Source organism: Alosa alosa, chromosome 18 (assembly GCF_017589495.1).
Source record: "Alosa alosa isolate M-15738 ecotype Scorff River chromosome 18, AALO_Geno_1.1, whole genome shotgun sequence".
Taxonomy (NCBI): Eukaryota; Metazoa; Chordata; class Actinopteri; order Clupeiformes; family Clupeidae; genus Alosa; species Alosa alosa.
In genome coordinates this window covers 19,727,288-19,748,866 of record NC_063206.1, presented here as the reverse complement: position 1 = coordinate 19,748,866, position 21,579 = coordinate 19,727,288, and the positions used below count along the sequence as shown (strand labels likewise).

At 45.4% G+C, this 21,579-nt stretch overlaps 1 protein-coding gene across 1 annotated transcript in view; it reads right to left on the bottom strand.

Moving 5' to 3' along the window:
* Positions 1-423: 423 nt before the first annotated feature.
* Positions 424-21,579, bottom strand: part of pdzd8 (PDZ domain containing 8) — a 50,450-nt gene continuing 29,294 nt past the window's right edge. The window contains exons 4-5 of the mRNA XM_048269522.1: positions 6,173-6,335; positions 424-5,934 (exon numbers count right to left, since the gene is read on the bottom strand). Coding sequence (XP_048125479.1) covers positions 3,494-5,934; positions 6,173-6,335 — 2,604 coding nt within the window. The 3' untranslated portion in view covers positions 424-3,493. The remainder of the gene's footprint in view (positions 5,935-6,172; positions 6,336-21,579) is intronic.

Genomic DNA, 21,579 nt, shown 5'->3' with positions numbered 1-21,579 from the left:
CCAACACAGATGTCAAGAGCGAGAGAATCCCATGAAAGCCTTTTCAATCACAATACTATTCAAAGCTTTGACTGGTGAATATTTCTATTTAACATGTCCATGACTTTCTAGATTGTATGGAAGTAAAATAATTTGATTGGAGGAAGATACTAGATGAATGACAGCTGGGACAGGGGAGAACCTTCCCAATCTACGTATCAAACAACACACTGGTGACATGTGTGGTCCCTCTTCAGAACATCCACGCCTGTTTTTGTCCTGTTTTCCCCCCAGAGTGTTTATATTACCGGTACATATACCCTCATATAGCAATCCTTCATGTCTGTGTCAAACACTTGATCCATCTGCAATTGACACCTTAAAACTTGATGAGTTTTTTTTTTTACTGATCTATTGCATATAAAAAATAACCAGTTCCTGTGGTCATTTTTAAATAATAACCTTTATTTCAAGTGCATAAGCAAATATGATATGTTAGTGCGAAAAGGACTTGCAGCACATTATGAAGCTGGACAGTTCTTCAGCAGCTGTACTGGGGGGGGGGGGGCTGTGGACAATATGGACTGTATGTACAATAAGCCAAGAGACTGAAAAAAATAAAATACCATACTGACCCATACACAGGAATTGAAGAAAGCTCAAAGTGAGGGTTAGGAGCAATGGTAAGCCGTTTTTTCCTCAAAGCTATGTACAAGAGCATTACATTTACAGCCTGTTCATGTTGTACTGTTGGACACATGTGTGGTTGAAGATGGCGCACGCCATTTAGTATACTTCAGAAACTTTGACTGAGGGAGGGACAGAGAGCACACAGACGCACTGTTGGATTTTTTTTTTGTCCAGGAACACAGAGTCAGAGCGACAAGGAGTAGCAGCAGAAGCAACAAACAAATAAACAAACAAACAAAGAATAAACAGAAGACAGATCCAGTCATTACTTCAGGTGAGGTTTGAATGTTCTGACTGGTTGATTTAGTCGGAGAGGGGAGGAGACAAAGAAACACGCCATGAGGGAACTTAAAACAAAACCATTTAAAAACCTGGTGTCCCACACAAAACAGTGGACAACCAGTGAAATAAATCACACAAAAGAGTCAAGAACTGATCAAGAAATGAAAACCCCAACAAAAGAAAAGAGAGGGAGAAAAGAGAAGGAGTTTCTAGAGCACAGCACTCTTACGAAGCGACGTGTCAGCGCCACGTGGTCAGTGGAAGCGCTGGGAACGCTTTGCCTCCCCACAGCCAGCGAACCCCAAAGCACCTGGTCATGCATTAAACAACAAAGTGACATCTCTTCAGAGGGCCTGACTCAAGTCACACACACACACACACACACACACTTGTGCAGCAGAAGAGAGGACTGAGGGAGAAGGGAAAGAAGTTTTTCCAGGCAGCCGAGTATTTGTATTCTGCTTCCCACCGCCACCATTTTACTGCCAAAGGACCACAGCCCTTTATCTCTCCTTTGCAATGGCACAGTCATATGGGTGAAGATATTGTGTGGCAGCTCTGGACGTACCACTTTCTGACTAAACTGCATATGGACAGGTAAAATCTGACTCTAGACGTCTAGACGCATCAGGGCCAGACCTGGGCCAGGGTCAGATGCTCTATGGGTCTCTATTGGCAAGATCATTTGTTCTGAAAGTAATTACTTAATTTGTTCTGAAGTGATTACGTCTTCAGAAGCCAGACTGTCAGGACCTGCCGTTACTTTAGTGGTCGGCAAGCCATAAAGGGGTCAGAGTAGACTTTAGAATCAAATTCAACCCCCATTAAATTTATAAAGGTTGGCTCAATATCAAGCTATTACATAAAGCTGTATCTCTTTTAGCGACTCGCAGTATGGACTAATAAGAGCAGGGAAGCTTGCTGTCCAGCAGACTTATATTTATTTATTTGCTTTTTTTTATTGTGTGTATTAGTGGGTTGTTGTGCCAGTATCATACTGAGGAAAGTACATTCATTCATTTCCAAGGCGCAAGAAAAGTGTTCTGTGCACAATTGCACTCCTTTAGTGAACACAAAATCCAAAAACCTTCATTAATTCGGGCATTTTACAACTGTGTGTGTGTGTGCGTGCACACTCTTATAAGAGATTAGCACAATGCCGGAAATCTAGCTTGAAATGGAAATCCATATGCAGAGGACAATAGCTGTAAAGTCACTGCATTTTCAAAATGAGGAAATGGAGAATGAGTCATTTTCTCCTCACAGGGGAAAAGCTTAAAGATTCCAAATAACAAAGTACTCCAACTAGGAGGAATCAGACTAACAACAACAAAGGGGTGGCAAAAAGAAAGAGTGAATTTATTATTAATAAAGTAAATAAATAATCAATATTGGTTTGTGATTTTCAATTGTTTTCATACACACACACACACACACACACATCCAAAACATGTAACAGACAAAAAAAAACCCTAACAAACATATATATCACAATGGCTTCATGATCACATACTATCCATTTTGGCCTTAATGATAAATAAATCAGAGATAAGTGAACCAATGGTCCCCCAAAAACAATAATAACCCCTTCAATAATTATAAACGTGTTTCCCTTGCAGCTTCATTGACAGATAAAGAGAAAGACAGGGAGAGAGAGGCAGACAAAGTTAAAAACAAGAACAAACAAAAAAGAATAAGATTTTTTAAAAGACTGCATACAACACACTATAATTAAAAGTTCTGACAATTTGATTAAAAAAAAACAGTGACAATGATGCATTTAAACATACAGAACATGAAAAAAATATTAGTAAATTATAAGTAAACATTCTCAATCTTTCCTCTTGTTTAATGTTATGTCTTATTCTGTAAATTATGCAAGTGAGTGAGTGTATGAGTGTGTGTGTGTGTGTGTGTGTGTGTGTGTGTGTCTGGGTTTACGGGGGCTTGTTACTCACTCAAGCCAGAGAGGTTCTGACATTAGTGGACTTGACGGACTCTAAAGGTAACTCACCACTGAACCAGATGACACAGTATGGCCACCAGGTCCTCACTTGCTAACATCTGATTTCACAGCTAGAGCGCAGAACGAGCACAACGTTCACCTGATTGAGTGATATGATGGTGTGGGATCTTCCGTGATGTCACAGCAGAGGAAAACCAGGACATCTGGTCATTGTCACATCAGCCCCAGACTGCGTGAACGCTCAGATCAAAGGCACCCAACAGCAGGGAGAAGGGGACACTAACTTGATTGATTGTAGGGACTACTTTGGACAGTCAGTGGCGATTCTATTCTTCCGTTCTAAAAAAATAATTGATATCTTTTGATGGCCTGGTTTTCTGACATGGTCCACAGGACATAGACCACATTAAACAACAGCCTACACATACATTTGAACAAGCTCTTTCAGTGAGTTACAAGCCCCCAGCCAATGACACAACTACCTCCACCTTATATCACTGCCCCCTTCTCTGCCTCATCTCCGAGGGTGGGGGGAGGGGGGGCTCACTGGTGGGGGGGCACATATCCCTTCCCTCTCTAAGGTAGTGCCTCCACACAGATCTGCTCATCTGTGATTTCATCCATGGCATCTATGGGGCTGCAGATGTCGCTGTCGTAAACCTCGGCCCCCATGAGCGCGTCGTCGTCCTCCTCCAGTACCCCCTCCAGGCCCTTGGCCTTGGTGAAGCCGTGCGGCTCGGACGGCGACGTGCTCTCCACCGACTCCAGGTCTTCGATGCCGGCGCGGTAGTGGATCATGAGCAGCGTGAGGGCCTGGAGGCGCTCGCCGGACTTGGCCAGCGCGGCGGCCAGCAGGCCCTTCCGGCGGGCGTCGGCGGTGGCCTCGCGCTCCTCCTGCAGCAGGGCGTTGTTGTGCTCCAGCTCCTGGTCGATCTCCTGCTGCAGCTTGTCCAGCATGAGCTCCAGCTTCTGCGAGCGCTCGTCGGTGGGCAGGCCGCGGTACAGGTCGCGGCCGATCTCCTTGACGGCGATGAACACGCTGTCGTCCAGGCCGCCTTCCTTGCGCGCCAGCTTGCCGCCGCCTGCGGCGGCGTGCTTGGACGGACTGGCCCCGGCGTAGGTCTCCGTGTCGCTGCTCTCGTTGTCCGACGTGTTGGGCGTGTGCTTGGGCGAGGGCTCGGCCGCGCTGGCTGCCCCGGCGCCAACCCCCGCCGCCACCCCTGCGGTCACCGCCGCCTCGGCCACCTGCTCCGCCAGCCGGGCCTTGGGGACCTGCCGCAGGCTGAGCAGGCGCGAGCTGGTGTTGAGGATGTGCCGCGTGAGCCCCGTGGTGGCCCGGTTGATGGTGGACTTGGCCTCGGGGTCGGCGCCGCGCCGGTCACCGGACGCCACGCAGTAGGGGTTCTCGGCAAGGCACTTGTCCTGGCACTTCTTGTGGCACACGTAGCTGCACACCATGCACTGCGACGCCGCCTTGGTCCACACCTTGCGCTTGCAGTACTCACACCAGGTGGGGTTCTGGAACTGTGTGTCCTGGAAGTTGTGGCGCATTTCGCCCATGCCCATGGACGCGTAGCTCAGCTCGTCGCGCGGCATGAACGCTTGCGTCGACTCCATCCGATCCCTCTCGCGCTCCGGGAAGTCGTCCTCCTGCAGGCTGCCCGACCGCTCGCGCTCCCTCTCCGCCGCCCCGGTGGCGCACGGCGGCGGCAGCTCCGGCTCGCCCTCGGCCAGGTAGGTGAAGTTCAGCGTGACGTCGCCGTAGCACAGCTTCTCGTTGAAGCCCTTGTGCGTGGTCAGGCTGCGCAGCGCCGTGCGGCTGACGCTGGCCCGCGGCTCCGGCGGGCCCAGCCGGAACGTGCTCTGGTACTCAGCCGACGCCGTGGACAGGCACTCCAGGGCCACGTGCTCCAGACGCAGGCTGGCATGGCCCAGGCACAGCAAGCAGCCCAGCTTGAAGGGGTCCTTGCACCAGAATGCCACGTTGAGGAAGCGGTGCTGGCTGTCCACCTCGAAGACCACCGAGGCCCTGGACCAGTGTGCCGTCCTCTTGCGGTACATGGTCTCTGAGGACTCCCACAGGCCCTGCTCGTCCAGGCTGTCGCGGTTGCTGGAAGAGTTGCCGGTCGGCTCGGAGGTCTTGTCTTTGGACAAGTCGGGCCTGCTGCCGGTGGACGTGATGGAGATGGTGTCCGGCTCCGGAGGCTTCGTCGAAGGCTTCATCTCGGGGGATTTGATGGGGGATTTCTCAGCAGTGGCGGGCTTGTCTCCGTTTCCGCCGACGCTGCCGGCAGCCGACGGACTTTTCTCAGGACTCTTCTCGGCAGCGGGGGCTCCGTCGGCACCGTCCGGCTGGCTCTGCGTCTCCGGCACCGACGTGACCTTGATGTGCGGCCGCGGAGGCACGGGGGGTCGCGCCGGGGGAGGTGGCGGGGGCACGGTGGGCCGCTGCGGGCCGTCTCCTACTCCTCCGGTGGCGGTGGTACCAGCAGCAGCGGGCGTGTCCGGGTTGATCTTGTGCGAGGGCGAGGGCTTGGGCGACTCTTTGGGCTGGGGTTTGAGCGGGGACTGGAGCCCCACCAGGTTGAGCTTGCGGTTCAGGATGGGCGAGATGGTGCCCAGCGGCTTGGACGCCAGCGTGGCCACTGTCCTCTTGGGGCTTTGGTTTACACTCAGCAGAAAGTCCTCCTTGGCCTCCGCGCTCACACTCGATGAGGCGCTGACCGCAGGGGGCGGTTGCACAGGCGGTTTGGACTCCACAATGAGCTCCTCGAACTCCGAGTCGTTGTCCTTGCTCTCCGAGATGTCCATGGTGGTGATGGTTGCGGGATCCTCCTCATAGCCAGTGGGCTGGGGCAGGAGAGCTGGCTCGTCCAGCGAGGTCAGCGGGTCCTGGGGGGTGGCGACACCTGCGCTGGGGGACTGGTGGCGTACCGGACGCTCATACAGGACCATCACCCGGTCGCCTGACTGCTTCAGGAGCTTAGGGACTTGGACAGACGACGTGACCTTTACACCTAGAATGACCAAGATAGACCCAAGATTAATGTACACTTTCAACTCATACTAATCAAAATTATATGTACCATGATCTAAATCAAACAATTAATTATTGAATTATTAATTCAAAGCTGCAACATGAATAATAATGTATTCACTGACAAAATCAACAAAATCACCACAAAAAAAATCTGAAAAATGTACAAAAAAAGAACTGTTCTTTGGGTAGCTGACTATATTCCTAGAAGTTCTGACCTCCAATGGCGATGAGCCGGTCTCCTTTCTGCAGGTCAGCCAAGGCGGCAGGGGAGTTGGGGATCACCGTCTCGATGCCCACGTGCACAGCGTCACCTTCACTGGCCGCCACGTGCCTGAATGTCATGCCCCAGCTACCCGATGGCCCTTTCACCACTTCGGTCTGTAACACACATACACACTCATAGTCAGATGAAGTAATGAACAAACTGGATCTTTGGACCCAGTGTACTGGTCCACTGGGGTCCACTATCCTACTACTAGTTGGAATGCATCCAACTAGTGGAGAGACAGACAGGGGTTGCTCAGTCAGATGAAGACATTTTTATTCAATCTGAATTGAATTTAAAACATTATTCAATTTCAAATGAAATTTCACTCAACAACAGAGACCAAACCCTGGGAACATTCCATCAGATGGACAAGCAACTCTGTTGTAAAAGTAATTTTTTCATGTTTTTCATACATTATTTAATCACTCTTTTTGACGTAACACAAAATACTACAGTGGATGTGACAAAACAGCCATTAAGACATTCCAGTAGACTGGAGGATTCCCACTCTTCAAGGGAACAGGCCTGGTCTGGTGCCTCTGTGCACAGCTCTGAATGCTCTTTTCCACTACACCCTCCTCGTGTACTGTTCTAATGATGACAAACAATGTATCCACTGCTCATTTGCTACATCAGGAACGTGTGGGGGCGGCACTTCACATAAAGACACTATAAAAAAACAGCACCATTGATTGTGTGCCATTGACAGCGCGCCTTCCTCGGAGTGTCTCCTTCTCCAGAAAGACACAGTCACGTCCACTTGTTGACTTAGGGCACGGAACAAATGCAACACAGAGGCGGGAAGACCAGGCCTGTAATTATGCTGCTGAGCAGTCTGCAGCTGCCTCAATCTCTGTCACCATACATACGCGCAACCCCACCCCCTCCCCCCAAACACACACGCACACGCACACACACACGTCTCCTACTGCGCACCTGGCCCAGCCGATGGCTAACCTGTTCAGTTTCCCCGTGAAATCAGATAAAAACACAATGAGGGTGGTGGTGTGGGGTGGTGTGGTGTGGGGTGGTGTGGTGTGCCTCCTAACACAAAAGAGAGAGAGAGAGAAAGAGAAAGAACAGCTGGATGCCGCCTCCACAAAGGCGATGAGAATGTGGCGCGCTCACCTGCACCCAGCCCCCTTCATCACCTCCACCTCGACTACCCCCCCCCCCGCCCCCGCCCCGCACCAGTCGTGTATGGAGCAGCGTGTGGGGTGTTTTCACAGGAGACTGGCTCCTGTGCACTCCAAGGGGACTACTGAAACCCCTTGTATGCAGTTTTCTCCCTCCCTTCATCTCTGCTGAACATGTCAAGTTGAGAGATTGATAAGAAGGGAAGCGTGGGCATAGTGTGTGTGTGTGTGTGTGTGTGTGTGTGTGTGTGTGTGTGTGTGTGTGTGTGTGTGTGTGTGTGCATTGTACATTGTTTGGTGGTGGGGAGTTGTCTTGGCTCTTGCCGAGACAGACAGGACCCAGAGCTGTGCAGCAGGAGATGGATGAGCGTCATTTCCCAGCATGTCATTTGTTATCATCCTTCAGGAGGGGCCTGATCAAGTTAACCACAGAGGGAAAAAGGCACAGGAGGCAGGGAGTGTGTGTGTGTGTGTGTGTGTGTGTGTGTGCGCAAGATTACAAACAGAGAATACAGGCTGTGTGAGTGTGAGTGTGTCTGCTGCCGTTTTTCCAGAGCTTGGCAAACAAAAAAAAAAGATTAAAATAAACTTTTCAGTTCTAGAGGGAAGGAGGGAAGGAAGGAGAGGGGAAATGTGAGAGAGAGAGAGAGAGAGAGAGAGAGAGGGAGAGAGAGAGAGAGAGGGGGGAAAGGAAAGAGAGGGGGAGAGAGAATAAGCAGACACTGCCAATGACAACAGCTGAGAGAGCAAACAAGGTTGGACGGTTTCAGGGCATTTATAGGCCAAGGGAAGATTCAAGCACAATAAACAACAAGTTAAAGGAAGTGCTCATTTAAAAACTGTAGTCGGGGAGGTTAACTTAAGAGAATGCAGTATGAGGACTAAACAGTACCAGGACTAAACAACTAAACAAGGGACCCCGTTCCACTGTTCACAGTACCACTGATTTCATAGAAACTCCAGTCTACTGTGTATGTGTGTGTGTGTGTATATATATATATATATATATGTCATTTAGTTGAGTAATGAACTTAATTAAGCACAGTATCGCATACAAAGCAGTGAACATACACTACTGTATGAAGTCCGCCGCAGCACTTAAACCAGCATGAAGTGGACTTGACAATTAATTAGCTGCCATAACGTTTTCATTGGGAACATCAGCAATCTGCTAGCATCTGCCTCAAGGGTCTATCCTTCTGTCATTTCCTATGGAGAGGAAACTATGGATGTCTCTACAGATAGCCACGCTCTGCTAACAAGACAGTGGCAATGCTGTCGTCATGGGCATTATTACTAAGAAGCACATACTAATTATATTTATACGTCTTTAAAAAATGCAACTTTGCCACAGTTTTGATCAATTATTGTGGTCAAGACAAATAATGGTAGACATCGTACTGTTTGGGTCCAAGAACACATGAACACAGTTTTGCTCTCAGAGATGTCTAGGTAGGGAGTGTGAGCGAATAGAAATGGGAGCTAAATAAGAGTGAATGAGGTGGTCAGAGCCGCTGTGAGAGGCTAAGAGGAGGCGTGATGGGGAGGCTAGAGGTCTCTTTGTCCTGGTTAAAAGAGGGGGAAAGAATGCTATGATCTATGCTTACCTTTCATCTCCCAGTGTCCACTTCTGACAAGTGCTCTGAAACTGGACCAGCGCTCCTGAGCACTAGGGAAGGCCACTGTGTGTGTGTGTGTGTGTTTTCATGTGTATGTGTGTGTCTGTGCAAGTGTGTCACAGTGAGAGCAAGTGTTGCATTTATGTGTATTTCTGTGTGTGTGTGTGTGTGTACTTCTGTGTGTCTGTGTGTATTATGTATTTGTGTGTGTGTGTGTGTGTGTGGATGTGTTTGTTTGCAAGGTCATTTTGAATACATTCAAAATGGCTTGCTATTTTAACGCCATGAGCACGCCTGACAACAGCTGCAGTATAATATGACAGGATGCTGGGGGATGGGAGATAAAAGAGACCCAGGAGACAAAGGTGATTTTGTTTAAATGCAACAGATAAGGCTGAGAGGAGGAAACCATGTCCATAACAGCCATTTTCAGAGGTGATGCCAAAGCCGTCTTCCTGACACCAACAAGACGACAACGTTCAGCCACAATTACTGGCAATTTGCAGCAGTAAATGGCAACTAGAGGGCAATTACACCACATACACAGACACACACACACACTAAGACAACCACACACATTCACACACAAATACACAAAGAAAAACACACAAATACACACACACACAAATACAGGTGTGTGTGTGTGTGTGTGTGTGTGTGTGTGTGTGTGTGTGTGTGTGTGTGTGTCTTCAGCACTTCAACAGGTAAACAGATGTAGGGGTACCTCTTCAGTCCGGACGTGCTACACAAACTCAGACATCAATTTAGGCATACAGCTCATCTGTCCAGGCTCTTGAACAGGTGACACAAACAGACACAGTTCCCAGTGGAATATTTCAGGTATTGATCACTCTGTCTGTGAAGCTGGAAGACATAGGTATTTTTCAGTACCGGGACACAGTGGCGCAAAAAGTGGGTATGCGCCATATGCGGTCCATAGGGGCGCAGCACCATGGTGGCGCCAAAGCGATGGTAAAAATAAAAAATAAAAAAATAAAAACATAATTGTTTTGGTATTTTCTATATGTAGCTGTTGTTGTGCGTTTCTAAATCATATATAACATATAACATTTTAGAGGACTAACAGGCTAGAGTAGGCGCCCTATCATAAGATTCCATCATATAATTTTGACACAGAACAGGGAGCGGGGGCACCGTGAGCGCTGAGCGAACAGGTAGCCTACGAGTAGTGAGTTTTCATCTATGTAAAAAGATGGATAAAGCAAAAATGCTGTCAGGGGCTAAAAATAGAAAAAGAAAGAGGGAAAAGGAGATGACATGTCAAGGGATGTGACAGCAGTTAAATAATTGGATGGTAAAAGGCAACAGATAAATTTAAAGTGTGATGTCTGTGCTTGGAGGCTTGCAAATATTCATGTTAACAGACTAGCTAGCCTTTGCTAACACAGGGAGTGTTGCAGCCAAATGGGGGTTTACGGCTAGCTACGGCTAGATGTGCAAAACCGAGGTTGCTGAGCTGAAAACTGGAAAATATAAGGTAGCATGTACAATAAATGACAAGAATCTGGAAAATATAACTAATGCAATGACTCTGGTTTACCATGGAATCATGCATAGATTTACTTAAATATTCATACGTACGTAAATATTCATGTTAATGTTCAAGTTTATCTAGCTCTAATGGCAAGCATCTCACACTTAGAAGAATAATGCAAACAACGCAGAATTTATTTATAGTTTCTATTTAGATAAATGAAATCTAATTATCCAATGTTGTTATTGCATACCCTTCAAAAAATGGGTAGTTGCACCCCTGCCATGACACCCGATTGCTGTGCAGAGCCTGGAGCCTGGACATGTAATGACGACATCACCCACACACACACACATCCATAATAATTACAATGCATCAATGCATCAAACACACACACACACACAGGAATGGGCGGAATACATAAAAATGGATTTTAAAATAAAATACCAAATAAAAATACCCTCATTTTAAATATGAATAAATATTCAAAATAAACAACAAAATACAGTAGCCAAACCATGTATCAAAATAAATGATGTATTATTTTGTATTTTGAAAAATGCATAAAATCACTTTGCAAATCTACCATCTATCAGCTTCTCTTATTTACCAAAAACAGGCAAACTTGTAAAAATGTAGCTGAGCAAGTAACTAGGATTGAGAGTGTGTGTGTGTGTCTGTGTGTGTGTGTCGAGACCCCTACAATGCAGGCCATAGGACACACACATGATAATGCCTCTGAGCACACGCAACTTTTTGAAAAGTCTGCCACTGAGACACTGGTGATGAAGCATGTTGATCAATCCAGTAAGAGACAGTAAAAGCTCTCCTGGAGTAGAGAATGAGATGATTGTGTTAAAGGAAGAACAACCTAGGATAACGAGTTAAAATTTTCGCTTGATTTTCGCATGACACATGTTTCTGACATGCCAGATTACAAATCAGATAGGACTGGAGCTGGAACGTTGATTATTATGTCTTCTAATCATGCAACTCATGAGCTTGCTCAAGCTACACCACAAATCGGACAGAGCAGATTCAAAAGTTTGTTGGATGTGACTGATGCTGCAATAAAATCGGGTCAAAATGGCAGAGTCTACCTGACATACATCAACACCAATCAGAGAGGATGTATGCGTCACATTGACGTTTTACAGAAAGTATCTATCTTGAAGCATTTTTCAAAATACAAAAAAAAAAAAACACCAAAAAAGTATTTTGATACAAAATACAAAGCAATTTCCTTCAACCCAATAAAATCCAAATTCCAAAATACTATTTTGCATTTGAAATTCGAATTTCAATTACACAGATCAGAATTACTGCCCATCCCTGTACAGCCACATACACAAAGACGACGATGACAAGATTGAGTTGAATGGGTGCAGATTGATATCTCTCTCCTTTGCTAAGGCTTGTGCTTCTCCTCCATTCCACTCTTAACCTACTGAGCAGGGGTGTGCGCTCGGCTTGACTAACATGGCCTCCTGACGCTAATGCGCACACACGTCAATGCCAGGCAGCCGATCCGAGGAACGAGGAGGGCTTTACAGGGCACCTGCTCGGAGAAGAGAAAGCGAGATGTCTTGAAAAGCAGCGCGAGGAGGGAGAGGGAGGAGAGAGAGACAGGGAGAGAAAGAGGGCAAACATGCCAAATGTGACAGCGCAAAGGTTGAAGTGGAATGGCTGCTTCACTCTGGAGGCTTTCTGTGTGGGTCTGTGTGTGTGTGTGTTATGACTGCATATGGAGGGACTTGGAGTGATGAGAATATGCTGGAACAAAGGTCTGTGATATTGTATCTGTGTATCTGTGTATCTGTGTGTGTGTGTGTGTGTGTGTGTGTGTGTGTGTGTAGAACATTATAATTGTTGAGTGGGCATGCTGAGTAAGTGTAAGTTTGTACAGTGCAATGATGACTAGTACACTTTGAAGCGTTTATGTCCATATGCTAGGAGCTATGGGACAAAGGAGTTCATTATGACACCCGGCATGCCAGCCTGCGGCTGTCATATAGGTTTAGTCAGATTTTTTTTTTTTTTTTCCTTTTTTGGCATGCCCAAATTTCCGTCAATGATTCCGGGACACTGAAAGACCGGGGAATACCACGAAAACTTGGTGGGCATGTAACCCCACATGGATAGCATGGAACCATCGTTTTCGTTTTTGATCTGTAGCCCCAGCTGGACTGGACCCCCCCGAAAGGAGGGTAGGACAGAACACAGTTTTCTGTGAATATCTCGAAAACCGTAGGGTTTAGGAGGACCATTTTTTTTTTTTGTATGTTGATCTCAAGGGGCCATGTCAACCCATTCCATAACCACTCATTTCATGTATAAGCCACCTAGTTAAACACAAAAAGTAAAAATGAGGTGTTGTAATTGAAGGTATCTGTGACCTAACATAGTCAAAACTGCGAAATTGGAAGTGTAGGATCATTATGACACCCTCTGTATGCACGCCAAGTTTGTGGAATTCCCGTTCATGGGGGGCCACACAATAGAATTAATTTATGTTACTATACACCAACTGGCCTGTAGGTGGCAGGAGACAGTTTTCTGTGAATATCTCGAGAACCGTAGGGCCTAGGAGGTCCACATTTTTTTTGTATGTTGGTCTTAAGGGGCATGTCAACCCATCCCATTACCACTTATTTCATGTATAAAGCACCTAGTTAAAATTAAAAAAGCAAAAAAATTAGGTGTTTTCATCACAATATCTCTGGCTGACAAGGTCAAAACTGCCACGAAATTAAAAGTGTAGGATCATTATGACACCCTCGAATGCATGCCAAGTTTTGTGTACTTTCGTTCATGGGGGCCTTACAATAAAATAATTTATGTGTACATTTAGTGGCGTACACCAACAAAGTTCGGGACACTGAAAGACCGGGGTACACAAAACTTGGTGGGCATGTACCCCCACATGGATAGCATGGAACCGTCATTCTTTGTTTTGATCTGTAGCCCCCCCTGGACTGGACCCCGAAGGAGGGTAGGGCGAACACAGTTTCTCTGTGAATATCTTGAGAACTGTAGGGCCTAGGATGACCAATTTTTTTCCATATGTTTGCCTCCAGGAGTCATGTTAACCCATTCCATGTGCACACATGTGCATAAACAGATACCACACACACACACATACATTTACAGTAATCATCATTATGACACATACTCACACAGTAGACATATGTGCATGCATGCACATGCACAAACACACATCACGCTGGCAAACACACAAGCAGCACATACACACACACACACACACCCACACACATAAACATAAATTTGTACACCGCACACATGCACACACAATTCAAAATTCCCCTGCTGGGCCACCTGAACCATAAAAAAAACAGTTTTTCCTAAATAACTACCTGAACCGTGACACTGAGGATGAAGAATCGGTGTTGGAAGAATCGGTGTTGGAAGAATCGGTCTCAAGGGCCCACATCAACCTGGCTCATAATCACTCATTTGTGATTTGCACCCCCACCCGGTAAAAAATGAAAATGCAATATTATTCTGCTTTAAGATCGCCCTATCTTCAGTTAAGATGTTCAGAACTGCACCAAATTTTATGTGTATGATTGACCTGGCATTCTCGGTATGCCAAGTTTAAGTAGAATTTCATCCATGGGGGTCTAAAAAATTAGGGTTATGTGTACATTTAGTGACTGTACACTCATTGGCCTGTAAATGGCGGTGCACACATATACACATGCACACACAGGCACCCACATACTAATCGGTATTAGAACGGCCGATACATAATTACAAATTCAGTAGGATTAAAAAGAAAGCCAAAATAAATATTCATCATCATCATCATGGCTGCATTTTCAGTATTGGCGAGAAGTAGTCGTTTGTCCACTAGATGGTGCATCGTTGCAGTGAGGCGTAATTTTGTTGGAAGTTAAAAGTGGGTTGGAAAAAAAACAATGGGCGCTTCATACAAGGACTGTAATTTACATGCGAACATCTAATAAGGATAGGGCGATGTTCACATGAAGTGTAATTCCCATTTCTTCTTGAAGCGGGAAATAAATCTGAGAATGTTTATCGGACATGCTTGGTTTTACTGCAGATGCGTTAATCTTGTAATATCAATAAGGACCTAGGTAATGTTACGTTAAGCGTTGGTTGAGTGATGGAGGCATTTAATTTATTGCATTTGTAGAAAAACTATAAATGCGGTTATATAAGCAAATGTATAGCAGCACTGTTTGTATCTTTAGACTGTCATTTATTGCCCGTGCTACAAAATCATTCTGTGCAATGGAAGATTTACCAACGTTACACGGTCTGATACAGTTTTGCCTATACATGCGTGAGACTGATAACGCCTGTTTATTTTGTTTTAAGTGCGTGCAGGGTGTGAGGGGAATCGATGTGCTTTGATTACAGCTTGGTAGTTGTAGTCTGTGAAATTAAAAAGCACGTGTGTGAAGTATCCAAACAATGACACCTTCATTTCATTATGGCTGCTTTAGCAAAACACCTTAAGCTATGTGTAGTGGGTCCCATTTAGAAGTGGCTACTTCATTCCCGCTTTCCTTGACTCATGGGCTGCGTGAAAGTTATTACAACTTTTCGCCCACGAGTTTAAGTCCGCTTGATACTGTAAGGCATAAGCCATTGGTTTCCAAAGGAGATTTTATTTGTGTCCGTAGCATAGCCTATTGACAATTTATGTTGTAAATAGGCCTACCTTATAATCCTACCTGTAGCTTAGGGAAGCTAACAGCTTTCTATTAGGATCTAGTTTGTTAGTTACCGTTTTGTCATAACTCCCTGATGCATTTTTGCATTTAGAATAGCCAGAGCGTATATCTCAATCGGAAAATTAAACAATATCGGGTGCCTATGGACTAGGCTGGGTGAACCCAGCCTGATCTGCCCGCTATTTATTTTTTGATTTCTTAAAAGATTGAGCTTGGTCTGATGAAAGCCAGACTAGCCATGGACCTCAGTTAAACAATGCAAGGGAACATGAATCAGCCTATATTTGCACTAACAATAACGGACAAAAAGCTCTTCAACTTTGGCCCGTTAAAATGTGTATGAACAGTCTAGCGGCGCGCATTTCATCAAGGCCCATTTGGACATGTCAGTTATTTGCACCACTGGTTAGATGTAAAACAGCATTTCGTTTCAGACTAGGCTACTGTTACTTAATTTGTGCATTAACAATAACGTTTCAGACTAGGCCTACTGTTACTTAATTTGTGCATTGACAATAAAGTATTACATGAACTAAAGATGACTAAAATCTTATGTAGAAAAAGAAACATTCACAAAAAATCCATCCATCCAAAAATGACCTTTGTTTTTGATAGCTGTTGAAAACGGCATGGAACTGACAGAGATGTCTTTGTTTAAAAATACATAAAAAATAAATAAATAAATAAATAAATAAATAAATAAATAAATAAATAAATAAATAACATTATGCTGATACCTTTTGCTTTTCCCAAATACAATGTAGCCTACAGGTGTAAGTGACCTTTCATCAATCCAGTTGCAATGGATGAACTGTGATGAACTGCCCTACTTGTGATTGTTTAGAGATTTTAAAGGTTTTATAACAATGCTACATCTTCTTTGGCTATTCTACAATCTATTCACCTTTTCAGCACCAGTAGGCTACTTTCTGTGCCGCCCTTTGCACACACTCAGGCATGCCAAACAAGCATACACAAAAGTTTCAAGAGTGGGGGATGGAGTAAAATATGGAGACAAATTGAAGTGTGATTTATTTTCGCGGAACGGATGTACAGGACTGAGCGGCGGTCATATTTTGTACCGCTATGCGGTACATCTAGTTATTATATTATTTCAGGGACACACAGGGGGTTGAAGGCTGGGTATGGAGAAAGGGAGTCATGGGGAGAATGTATGTATGTGTGGGTGGCTGTCCAGTAGGTGCTGACAGCCATTTATTGAGGCCATTGTGTGTGTGTGTGTGTGTGTGTGTGTGTGTGTGTGTGTGTGTGTGTGTGTGTGCGTGTGCACCTGGTTCCTCTCTGATCATGCCCATCCACGCTTCCTCTGGGAAAATCAGCATATGAGCACCAACCCTTTTCAGAAGTGCAAATACTGTCCCACACATACACACACACACACACACACACTGGACACAATAGGGCGCAAGCTTGGAAAGGCCCATACACACACAAATGTAAATTTATTTAAGAAGAACCTGCATCTGATTTGGACCTGTATCTTCACTAATCATTTGGTTCCATGGCAACCTGCTGAATAGGCACTGGGCTTAATGTCACAGTAATGCCAAAGGGCAATTCCACGCAAAACTGTCACATCCATAACGCCAACACAATGCCATAGTATTTAGTTGGCGTTATGGATGTGACAGTTTTGCGTGGAATTGCCCCAAAAGATATCAAATATTGGGGCTATTTTTATTAGCCAATTAGCCAGATACATTAACTAGGGAAGGGATCACAGTGTTTCAACTGATTCAACTTGCACAGTTTGCTGGCTCACATGCTAACTCATTTCTTTTGGTGATATACTGTAGTTGGTGATGTGCTACGAAAGCTTTTCTTTACATTTTTGCAGGTTGTCCAACCCAGATCATAGCACGATATAGTGCATAGCCTTGGCAGTATGTTGGAATGACAGGACTTTTCATCCTTCCTTCAAATGACTATATACACACCATTAAAAAAAATAATCTGATGATGACACTATAGCACAAGTTGCGTACAGTCTCTTAACTTGTTTTTATTCCACTGTCTATTTGTCCGTGCCATACAAATGTTCTCAACACAGTGGTAGGCTACATGAGCCAAGGTCTGTGGTTCTAACTACTCAGTAACCACAGTTTGATTTACACATTATGTCAAGAAACCCTAGAATCCACCTTAACAGTCTCTATTTAGAGCTGACAAAAACTGCAACTGGACTACCCTGGACATTTCTAGGAACATCATGTACAATAACTAAGGATGAGAGAACGAGGGAATGAGACAGTGTGTTCCTGCTTACTCAATTCAACATGGTCAACAGGCCCGCCAATGTGATTTGGTCCACTGGTAACTGCTTTCCTTTTTTTTTTCCTTTTTTTCTCTCTCTCTCTTGTGGACAATCAAACTCTTCCTTTTTTTTCTCTCTCTCTCTCTCTCTCTCTCTCTCTCTCTCTCTCTCTCTCTCTCTCTCTCTCTCTCTCTCTCTCTCTCTCTCTCTCTCTCTCTCTCTCTCTCTCTCTCTCTCTCTCTCTCTCTCTCTCTCTCTCTCTCTCTCTCTCTCTCTCTCTCTCTCTCTCTCTCTCTCTCTCATCGGGGATCCTGAAATCAAAAAAATGACCCAGGAGCCAAGATCATGGTTTACATCAAATCTCCAAGAAGACTTTGGACTTGCCTTCCTCTTTCCTCCTCTTTGTCGTCACCACACCTCTAAAGCCGTTTTGTTTCCTTATGTGCCATCTTTATCTTAGGCTGAACCAGAGCGACTGTGTAACCTCGTTAACATTGACTGAGAGGCCAGACTGCTTTTGCTGCCTTGTCTCGGTGAGGGGAGAAAACAAACAAGATATGTGTGTGTGTGTGTGTGTGTGTGTGTGTGTGTGTGTGTGTGTGTGTATGTATGTGTGTGTGTGTGTGTGTGTCAACCTACGTGCTCATCACCCCTACACACACACACACACACACAAAACACACCACACACACACCACCATCGATGTAAACAGCCCAATTTCCTGTTCCCTGGCTCTGAAAACCCTTCTCTTTCATCCCTGACTGCTTTCGGAGGCCCCCGATGAAAGGTTAATGTGACAAAATTACGAGTATCAAAAGGGATGCGCCATCTTGCGCTGGCGCGAGCTTTACAGCGGCGCACAATCACGCCGCGGCCGCGTCTGGTCTTTGATCCTCCGCAAGAGGGGGACGTCATGGAAAAGTGGACGCACAGGGAGACGGCCGCCACTCACAAACAAGTTGACGTCCGACGCACAGCCCCTCATCTTTCAGACAAAAGCATGTTTGAGAGCAAATATATAGCACGTGTTGGATATGGCACATAGACACAAGGGATGTTGTCTGGGAAATGTTCCGAGTGCGTCACTGGACACCCAGCCTTCTGTTCTTAATAAAATTAATCTGAACAAAAACAAAACCTCAAGCAGGTGAAATTTGTCATCATTTCTCATGTTTGCCTCATAAACTAACAAGTCCACACAGACCCAGCCTGATTTTTTGTGTATATGTGTGCGCATGGGTTGGGGGGTGAGGAGGGTCTCTGGTTCCAGATGAACCAATAGCATTGCCACTGCTGAGAAAAGGAGCGAATCCGTTTGGCTGCGACCGCTCTGCGCGGTAATCTAATCTAATGGCACATGTCAGATCGATTAGCGTATGGTTATAGGGTACAAGTCCCTTCCAGGCAGGCACACAAGCTATTCGCTGCCACTCCCTATCAGTAGCAGCGCCAGGCAAAAGGGGAACCTGGGCACAGGCAACTCTTTCTCACTGTTCATTTCCCCTATTTTTTACCCCATTGATGTTCGGGGCTTAGAGATAAAAGTGCCTGAAAGTCTTACTCGTACACAGACAGAATCTTAAATGAATAATGTTCACAGTGGAGTCACACTCTAAAGAAAGGAAAATCGTAATGTGGTTTTATTATTTTTACGGCTTTTCCATGTGGACAGTTATATGGTTATGCGGACAGTTGCTGGTTCTAGGCGTGTGTGTGTGTGTGTGTGTGTGTGTGTGTGTTCATATCTGTAAGAGCTTGAAGACTCCCAGAACCACAGAAGAGACATGACTAAGAGTTGGGGGAGTGGGGGTTACTGGTTGACCTATGACCTTTTTAATCTACACTCTCCAACATCATTATGAAAGATGACACGACAATGTGTCATTAAAAAAAACAACAACAACAATAAAACCATGTTGCCATGGATGCATGCTCCTTGAGCATCTTGAGTCTGAAGTATCATCTCTCTATGATAATATGACGCTTCCAGAGACCAGCTGTCTTGGAGGCTTAACGTCTCTGTCCTGTGCGGACGCCACTGCCACAGCTCATCGCACGAGAAGAGTAACATCTTAAGCAGTGAGCAAAGCACTCTGATTGGCTGCCGGGCAGCACAAGTGGTGTCAGGTGTCAGAAGGAAGGATAATGACCTTTAACACATGAGCAATGACATGACGGGCTTCGCTCATAAGTGGCCTTTCCTCGTCTGCCATAACTCAATAACAGCCCTAATCATTCACCAGCCACCGGCTGCTGGCTTAGCATTTCCACCCTCCATCACGTACAATTTTCCAAGCGCTCCATTCAAGGCAAATTGAGAGAAACACCCAAATTAACCCCCAGTGAACCACACCAGTCGAAGCTAATGGCACTGTGACCTGAGTGAAGATCCATCAGGGGTCGGCCAAAATGAAGGCAATCAAGGTCAAACCTGGGTGGTTCAAAACCTGTCTGAAAACTTTGGTCTCCCATCAGTCATCACGAGTTATTTGATGGAGCGTCAGTGTGATTACTGATGTGATGTCAGCCATTAAGGTCCAGTTCGCCTCTTTCTTTTTAATGTGCTGTGTGTGTCTGTATCTGTGTGTGTTCTTTTTCGTGTTGCTCCGATGAGGCTTTTTTTGGGTATGGCAGGACGCTTTTTACAACAAAAGAAAGAAAATCCGGCAAAAAAAACAGAGAAGGACAAAAGTGGTTGTTATGGTAACAGAGTCATTTGAGAAACAAGGTGCTCTTGTCCCTCTCTAATTTGTCCCCATCATGACATAGATGGACCCTGTGGGTTCTTGCTCTCGCTCTTTCCATCTCTTTCTCTCGCTCTCACTTCCCATCTCTCCGTCTCTCTCTCTCTCCCACTCTCCACAGATTCATGCTCTTTATCCTTCACCACACAATTTTTCCCTTTTTCTTAATTTCACCTATTCATTTGCAACCTCAAAAAGAAACCACATTTCTCAGCATTGTTGTGTTTTGTGACACATTCCTTTCAATGTAGCACGCACGCACGCACACGTTACTCATTAGAACTCAGTGGAGACAAGTCTCAATTCAGTGGTTGACAGATGAAGACCCATTCTTATCACACTGACATTTTGCTTCCCTACTTTGGTCCTTTTTGACTAAAAGCTGTCAATCTACTCTCGTCAGACTGGTTACGGTCTCAGGCCTGCCCCTCAGTGGCTCTCAGACACTTTGAGATGCTGCTCACTGCCACTCGGCCACACTCGGTTTTAGAAAACGTTAATAACTTCCATTCTGCCGAATATTATGATCAAGGAATGGCATTTGCTTTGAGGCGCAGCCAGGGTAAGGAGAGAAGAGAAGATGCGAAGGCAAGGATGTCATACTGTCCATCATCGAAGTAGATATAGCAAAGTAGCAAAGATGGGGCGGCACAACAAATATGCACGTACGCACACACACACAGAGAAATACTCTGCCATCAGTTCAGACAATTCCCTCCAGCTTCCCCTCACAAGCTCTGTTTCAGATCCCATTTTACATTCATCAGTCTGTTTTATGATGGGAGTCGGAGCCCTGCTGTGTTTCCTGCTACGTACAAAGTAATAAAATACCAAAAATGTGATTTAGCGTCAATAAACATCACCGTGGATTCAACAAAGCATTGGGAGCATAAACAGATGGCCACTCCAACTAAATCTGATACTCTGAAAATATTGTGTGCATGCACACAGAAAACAGCTTGTGCCACAATCTTTTTTTCTTTTTCAATATTTATTTGACTTAATTTTATTTCATTTTCATTGTCTTCATAACATTGTTTTAATGAACTGAAACATTTCCTTTTAAATAGTCCCTTTTCCCCAATGCCATTTCAGAGGTCAATTCAGACACAATCAAATACACAACTCAGCTAGCTATCCAGTAATATCCATTACTTATAATGAGATGCAGACTAAAAACGTGAGAATTTCCAATAGATAAGATAAGTGGCAGGCTGCCATGATATCCAGACATGCCTTCAGCCATGTCGTGTGTGTGTGTGTGTGTGTCACAGTGCGGAGATTCTGTGTTTGCACCTCAATTCTGATGCTCTTTGACAGTTCATACACAACCCTAAGGCACTGCATCTGACCATGCGTGCGGT